This window comes from Sorghum bicolor, chromosome 9 (genome assembly GCF_000003195.3).
Source record: "Sorghum bicolor cultivar BTx623 chromosome 9, Sorghum_bicolor_NCBIv3, whole genome shotgun sequence".
NCBI lineage: Eukaryota > Viridiplantae > Streptophyta > Magnoliopsida > Poales > Poaceae > Sorghum > Sorghum bicolor.
Window position 1 is genome coordinate 36862065 of NC_012878.2, and position 8574 is coordinate 36870638.

The window sequence follows — 8574 nt, forward strand, 5'->3', positions numbered from 1 at the left end:
TGAGAACAAAAACCTCATGCTACTTTTAAATAAGAAAAACTCATTTTTAAGTATGCTATGGTACTTACTTTTAGTATTTTTTTTTTGCAAAAGTGAATATAATAGATCGGTGCCACAACCATGTAGATGTCCAAACCAATGAAGATGAATTTGACCGTGAACTATATGAACCGACGCATGATGATTGTGACGGCGATGGACATGCCATGGACGGCGACCATGGTTTGCACAATGATAACTTATATGATGACGATGGAGTCATTCAACAATATGCACAAGGTAACAACAACTATATATAAGAATGTTATAACTCCAGCTTCAGTGGACCATATTTAACTCTACTAAATTAATATCTCTACTAATATGTCTACACAAGTCATCATTACGAGTCATATCGCGTGCTTCCAAAGGGTCCTGCTGAAAACAGTGTGACGGATGATGATCCATATGAGTTTATGTACCAGAACCTGCCACAAAGACATAAACTGAGACAAGTGTCTGACTGCAGTTACTGTGGTGCGATCAGGTTTCAGTACGAGACACCCGGGTTTTGTTGTAGAAATGGAAAAGTACAAATACATATTCCAGAGGTTCCTACAGAAACTGAAAAGGTTATTCACAAGTCAAGTGCATGTTGATGCAAAATATTTTAGGAAAAATATACGCTACATCAACTCACATTTTGCCTTCGCAAGCCTAGGGATTACCCTTGATCGCAGATATAACAGTCCACGAGGGACCGGTATTTATACATTTCGAGTTCATGGCGGGTTGTACCATCGTCTGGACCACCTGGTGCCAGGTGGCGACGACGCTCGACATCTACAGCTTTACTTCTATGATACAGAAGATGAGGCCTTTCTCACATAGAGCCAAGAGGTCTCCTGATCTTGATATTAATCTCATCCGGAATATCCTTGCAATTCTTCAGGATAACCCATAATTTCATACTTTCAAGAGAAATGGTGCTTTTCCAAACTTGGATGACTACCGGATTGAACTCAATACAAACGTGACGCCTGATCAGAGAAGGTACAATGCCCCAACAACATCCCAAGTTGCTGCTATCTGGATGGAAGGGAACGATCCACAAAGGTGTTTTGATAGGAGCGTGGTTGTATATGGCAAGACTGATAAACGTCCGCAGTATATCCGAGCATACCATGGTTGTTATGACCCATTAGCTTATCCTATATATAACCCACGAGGTGAAACAGGATTGAACAAGTTCATGCCGTACAGTGGGGTTCCAGTAATTCCATCATCCGCAACTATGGCTTCTACTAATAATGTTAATAACAGGGACGATGGGACTACTGGTGGTTATCAAGGTACTATCTCCTAAAAATATTTTTTTACTGCTATAATACTGGTACTATTTAATTGCTGCTATGATACAATATAATAAAATGATCTAATATTTTATCTATCTTGCAGCTGATAATAATAATGAAAATCAAGTGGAAGAAGGTGACAATGACGTTCAAGAAGGTGACATGCTAAGTGGAGTTGCAGATGTAGCACAGTCCACAAGATATTTAACTGCATGTGAATACTACTGCTTCAAGTTGCAAGTTAGACGAGGCATTTTTAACATTATATTATTTGGAGGACGTCTTTTCCAGCAATGGGTTGTAGATATGTATATAAAGATTGAGTCTATGAGGGTAGATTGGTACTCTAATCCTGATAACCAAAAACTAATACGGGCAGAGCTATACCAGGTAACAACTCATATTATTTTGTTTATATTTGTTATTTTATGAACTTTGCAACCATATTACTGCCTTTGGCTAAAACTATATGTTTAAATGTATTTTAGGGACTGGTTGATGTTATCTCAGCTGGAGAGACATAGGGTTCTAAGGTTGGCAAGAGAATTGTGTTGCCAAGATCATTCCCAGGATGCGATCGAGACATGCAACAAAGATTCCTTAATGCTATGGATATTGTGCAGCGTTTTGGAAAGCCAGATTACTTCATCACCATGACATGCAATCCATACTGGGAAGAGATAACAAGCAATCTCGAACCGGGACAGGAACCACAAGATAGTCCAGAACTTGTTGCAAGAGTGTACAGGGCAAAGTTGCGAGATCTAAAAGATCTTCTGATCAAGAAGAAGTATTTTGGTGATGTTGCTGCATACGTCCATGTTACAGAGTTCCAAAAGAGGGGGCTGCCACATGAGCATTTCTTGTTGATCATGAAGTCAGGGAGTAAGTTGACAACCCCAGATGCATATGATCGTGTTATTTCAGCAGAGACACCAGACAAGGACAAATATCTAGAGTTGCATGATCTGGTAACGAGTCATATGCTCCATGGACCATGTGGCGTGCTAAACAAAAATTGTGCATGCATGCTGGATGGACAGTGTCACTTTCAGTACCCTCGACAGTTCTATGAGGCAACCCAACAAGGAAAAGACTCCTATCCAACCTATAGGAGAAGGGATGATGGACATCGAGTCAGGATTAGGAGAGTAGAGTTAGATAACAGGTGGGTTGTGCCATACAACCCTGGTCTACTAATGAGGTACAACTGCCATATAAATGTTGAAGCGTGCTCAAGCATTAAAGCAGTGAAATATCTATTTAAGTATGTATATAAAGGTCACGATCAAGCATCATTCTCAGTAAATGCAGACCAAAATGATAGAGACGATGGTGTCATTAATGAGATACAACAGTATAGGAATGCTAGGTACATATCTCCACCAGAAGCCGTCTATAGGATATTTGGACTCCCAATGTTTGGAGTTTATCCGGCTATATTGCAGCTCCAACTTCACTTGCCCGACATGCAGTCAGTGACATACAATGATGAGGAAAACCTAGAGGATGTTGTGATGAGGAAAACCTACAATGATGAGGAAAATACCAATTAAAATTGGGGACAACAGCATGTGCAGCTTTACAAAACAAAGTGGTACTGTAGAGTTGCTTCGTAGGGCATCTTTGATTATTTGGGATGAAGTTGCCATGACTAAGCGTTAGTGTGTAGAGACACTTGATAGGTCCCTCCAGGATATCATGGAATGTGCTTTGCCATTTGGAGGAAAGGTCATGGTATTTGGTGGAGACTTTAGACAGGTCCTACCTGTGGTCACACGTGGGACAAGAGCACAGGTAACTGATGATACTTTGCAAAGATCCTATTTGTAGGATAAAATAAGGAAGATAAGATTGTCATGGAACATGAGAGCACAGTCAGACCCTTGGTTTTCTGAGTACCTGCTACGAATTGGAAATGGAACCGAGGAAACCATTGGAGATGATTACGTCCGGCTCCCCGATGACATTGTGATTGGTTATACTAACACAGAGGTGGCAGTCAACCAACTTATTCAAGATGTTTTCCCATCACTTGAAGAACATGCAACATCAGCCGCCTATATGAGTTCCCGTGCCATTCTATCAACCAAAAATGACCATGTTGATCGGCTGAATGCAATGATGATTGAGAGGTTTCCAGGTGACGAAAAGGTTTACCACAGCTTTGACACTGTCGTTGATGATCCTCAGAATCACTTCCCTATTGATTTTTTGAATTCAATAACTCCAAATGGACTCCCCCACATGAGCTTAAGCTAAAAATCAATTGTCCTGTGATTCTTCTCTGCAATCTTGATCCAAACAATGGCTTGTGCAATGGAACAAGGCTCATGGTTAGAGCATTGCAAGACAATGCAATTGATGCTGAGATCGTTGCTGGACAACATGCATGGAAAAGGGTGTTCATACCAAGGCTTCCATTGTCCCCCTCAGATGATATTTCTCTTCCTTTCAAGTTCAAGAGAAAACAATTCCCAGTGTGCTTGAGTTTTGCCATGACGATAAATAAACCATAGGGACAAACCATTCCTAATGTTGGGATCTACCTTCCGGAACCCGTGTTCTCGCATGGACAACTCTACGTTGGTTGATCAAGGGGGGCGTCAAGAGCAACAACAAGAATTTTGGCAAAACCAAAAGAGGATTTGGATCCTACAGGGAAGAGCACTAAGAATATAGTTTACAAAGACATCCTAAATTGCTGACTGACGGTGTGTGTACTCAACCCATTTTATCAATCCTCATGTAAAATTATATTGTTAGCCGTGTGCTTAATATTTTATTTTTGTATCATCAGAAATTCCTATCTGTCTCTTACATGATGTTTGGGTTCCAAACTTTCAGGTTCATCTGACTGTTCTAAGGCAGGTTCTTGTAGCACATCTGACAACAGCCAGGAAGGCAGTAATGGAGCATGGCTGATGGCCGGCGAGGAGGTAGTGTGAACTACACAAGTTTGTATCAGTCTTGGACCTAAGCCCAGAGTAGTACAATCTGTTCTCTGAATCATCTTACTTTTTTTTTGCAAAACTGAACCTTAAAGTGTATTCAATGGTACAGCCTTATCAGACGACGCCATGTTAATATGCTGTTGATTCTGCTTGTTTTATGCCGGAATACATGTAAGCACCCGAGCTTCCTCCTAATGATGCTAAAAGAACGTTATGTTCTCTGGATTTCTGAGTTTCCTTGTAATGCAGTGCTCTTCCAAGTAATATTCTAGACGTAACTGCAATAGAAAACAAGGATGCTGATTCTGCTTGGTTCACACCATTGAAGGAGTAAGTATACTTGTTGTTGCCTTCCTGTCCCTAACAGGATGGGAGCACATTTCTTCTCTTATTGATTCCTAAATTTGAATTTGTAGCAGTGTTCTTTCACATGAGATGATGGATATGGTGGCTGAAGCAAAGGATCTTGCAAAGGAAAGCAAAACTTGGGATAATTATGTAAGAGAAGTGAACACGGATGAGAATAATGGGGGTTCTGATTGTACTATGATTTCTATCCCTCTGCAAGAGTGTGTAAAAGCTATATTTTTTCCAACAAATTTTTTTGGTACAGCTAATCATTTACTTCAAGATCTTTAGATCATACTGTTAATAGATCTTGATCAGATTAAATTTGAAACAGAAATCAAGAACTGGAATACTCTGATAATGCTCTAGAGAATATGGCTTGTGGAAGTCGGAGTGCAAATTGCAAAACTGAAGCATCAGAAAATGAATCACTGAAGTTTGTATCAGTCTTGGACCTAAGGCCAGGGTAGTACAACCTGAAGGTGTGCTTAGGGGAAGGACGAATTCTGTAACTGAAATCTGTTCTCTAAATCAAGACACTGACTGAAGAATTCACCGTAAATAAAACGGGTTGCATTTGCAAAGCAACATGTTCAGATGCTATGCTCCAGTCGTTAGCATTGTAATTTTAGCCCTCATGCTATTGGCAATACAAGTTCCCATATTTACATTCTATTTCTTTTTTTGGTTTCGGGCCGGTCGATCTGAGAGTGTCATCAGCACTAGATCATCATGGCGATCTTTACTGCTGTAAATAATATTAGGATAGTACTGATGGATACTGAAGCTTCACAATGACCACTCCGATCAATGACGGTCGGTATTATCCAGCTAGGAAGATACACATAGTATACACACATAGTATAATTGCCATGGCGGCCATCGCCGTTGGCCATAGAGCCATCAGTCTCCCTTTCGGAGGTATCTGCTCCGTTCCTCTTACGCAACACCTGCACTTCTATGTGTATATCCATCTGCTGATCTGCAGTAAGATGATGTACATGTACATCATCCATCCATGATCGATCGTCCATGCTGATGCTGATGCTACACCGAGAATGAAAAAGCACGGCGACCAGGCATCCTCGTGAGCACGAGGAAGCACGCCATAGACCTATGCGACCGCCTGGACATGGAGGAGGCACACGCGGTGCGGGAGCCGACGTAGTAGTAGGCGACCTTCCTCGTGCAGGCCACCAAATGAGCCAGCATTTATAAAATATAAATTCAGACTTTTTGAGCAGAACTAATTTAAGATTGTATGGATATGATAAAAAACAAATAATCCATTCTTTAAGGCATCTGGGCTAGAGGCCGCTAGGCCCATACGTCAAGACGTCCATCAATCCATCCCTGTGACTGGCCAGCAAACCCACGATCAACGCGATCCCACGATTAGTGCACCTAATGATATGCAAACCCCTCGCCCGCCCTAGCCGCGACCACCAACGCCCTGAGTCCTCAACAGCCCAAGCAGCAACAAACCACAGCCTAAGTCCTCGCCCACACAAGCCGTGCCCGCCCCCAAACGCGGACAGCGCCCCGATCCCGCGTCCTCGCATGACCAAGACAAAGGACTTCATCGAGAGTCCATCGACGACCAACGCCATCAACAGTCGTGTTACCGCCTACAGAGGTCACACCTACAATGGAGGTGATCACTATCAACACCATCAACGCCCCTCTCTTCATGCTGTGGTGAAAAACGTAGATCCAAAACCCTGTTTTATACTACTTGACTATATTTGTGAGGTTTTCTATAGGAACTGGCGAATGGCAATAGGCCGGTGATGAACTCACAAGAACTGGATTCCCATGAACCAGATGTATCCCGTCTGAATCATGGTTTGTACTTGTACTGTACTTGCTACTTACCAATCTAAAGTTGTGACGTCACCTGATGCTTTAATATCTTTTAATCCTTTTATGATTCATTAAAAAGAAAACATGGTGGCACATGATCATGCCTTAGTAGACACACCAGTAACAAAAGTAAAATCTAGCCTGCCAGATGACTTTACTATACCTTATTATTATGCAGTAACAGTTAAACTATGAAATAATATTGGTTGTTTTTATAAACATCTCCAAGATTAAGCCGTAGCACAGGCATTATACTAGTCTATATATTGTGCCGTTTGGACATGTATACAAAATCAATAAGACACCCCCAAAGCGTTATATATGTAAACAATGTGAAATCATACATGCGAAATTGGTGATATCACTTAGTGCATCTCGTATATTTCTCGGCGTAGACATGGAGTCAGTGTATCAAGTAGAGGCTACTGATTTGTTGTGCAAGAAGAAAAATATTTGGTTGTAGCATAATCGATTAAATAATAATAATATATGTTGCGGGACATCAATTTTTATTGAAGGTAAACAATGTGAAGTATGAAGCTAACGACCATCTAATTCAATTGGACCGTGATTCGTATCACCAACCAAGCAACTAACAGTAAAACAAAGCAAAACAAAGGGAGCTAAGGCAACACAGACCTGGAGTCGGTGAAGTAGACGTTGCCCTCGTCGTCGAGGTCGTGAACGCCGCTGAAGTTGAAACGCACGCCCTCGAACTCCGTGGTGAGCGGCGTGGCCTGGCCGCCCTTGGAGCCGACCTTGATCACACCGAGGTCGAGGTCGTGAACGCCGCTGAAGGTGAAACGCACGCCCTCGACCTCCGTGGCGAGCGGCGTGGCCTGGCCACCCTTGGAGCCGACCTTGATCACACCGAGGTCGAGGTCGTGAACGCCGCTGAAGTCGAAACGCATGCCCTCGGCCTCCGTAGCAAGCGGCGTGGCCTGGCCGCCCTTGGAGCCGACCTTGATCACGCCGAGGTAGCAGTTGAGGTCGTGAACGCTGAGAGGCTCGCGGCACCGGCCTCAGTCGGCTGGTCTGGATCGTCCAACGGCGGCAACCGATGACGCACGAAAGTCGCAAAAACGTCTCCTCCTGTCCACGGTCGGCCGGTTGTCGGCGGAGATCAAATTTTGATTTTGCCTGGGTGAGTGCGTTGGAGGGGAACCGACGATGATGCAAAAACGTCCTGTCCATGGCCGGTTGCCGGCGGAGATCAAATCAGTGCGTTGGAGGCGGAGATATGTCCCGGCAGTTTGCGTGATTTTTTTTTTTTATTTTGCCTACGTGAGGGTGTTGGAGATCTATTCGGAACTACAGCAGCCGTGGAGTTGATTTTTTTAATCGAACTGTGGAGTTGATTTTTTTAATCCTTGCGTGATCTGAAGTATGTCCAGATCGTTCGTGGCGAGGATGAGGTGTGGGTGTGAGAAGCCTGCATCAAACTTTGTCTCTCAGCGCTTGGATCTGACGTAGTTCTTTCCTGAGCGCTTGATTTTAATGGAGGCTAATTCTTGTGTACAATTTTCTAGGTACACATAGTTACACAATGGTTAGACTACTCAGCGGAGGACGTTTTGTTTGGTGGATCTAAAATAATTTGAAGTGGTCAATTATAGTAGAGATACCACTAGTAGTGTATGTCATTTTATTATGAACATCATTTGCTAACAAAAGTGGGATGATCAAGTGTACCGCTCACAAATAAATAGATTAAGTAAGTTTCAGGTAAAATTTACAAATTTATATCACTAATTATAAAGCTGGCGATGCTTTTGTACCTCAAAACTTTGAATTCTAGCTAGATAATAAACACAATAGATGAATTCTAACTAATGAACACTAATTGATTAATAAACACTAATTGATTAATAAACATCATTTATACACAATATATGCATTCTAGATAGATATATAGATGTATCTATAGACATACATATATTTTGAAGCCGGTGATGCTTTTAGACCTCAAAACATTGAATCCGCAGTTCTGCACTGGAAAATAAAAATGGTTAATACATATGAAATATTATTGACAACAAATATCTCTATTTCTATATATATGTGTGTATATATAT

The 8574-nt window shown here is 42.0% G+C and overlaps 1 protein-coding gene across 1 annotated transcript; it reads right to left on the bottom strand.

Annotated features, from left to right (window-relative positions):
* Positions 245 to 7529, bottom strand: LOC110429998. Its single transcript, XM_021446783.1, has 2 exons — positions 7139 to 7529; positions 245 to 467 (listed from the first exon to the last, which is right to left on the bottom strand). Exons 1-2 carry the CDS (start codon positions 7408 to 7410, stop codon positions 383 to 385), a joined length of 357 nt encoding a protein of 118 aa, XP_021302458.1. The 5' UTR covers positions 7411 to 7529; the 3' UTR covers positions 245 to 382.

What these genes read in the sequence shown, in the direction of transcription:
- LOC110429998 (XM_021446783.1), bottom strand. Translation starts at nt 7,410, where the DNA reads ATGCGTTTCGACTTCAGCGGCGTTCACGACCTCGACCTCGGTGTGATC. An exon ending in GTCTACTTCACCGACTCCAG is followed by an intron (nt 468 to 7,138) that starts GTCTGTGTTGCC and finishes TCTTTGTGGCAG; the next exon opens with GTTCTGGTACATAAACTCAT.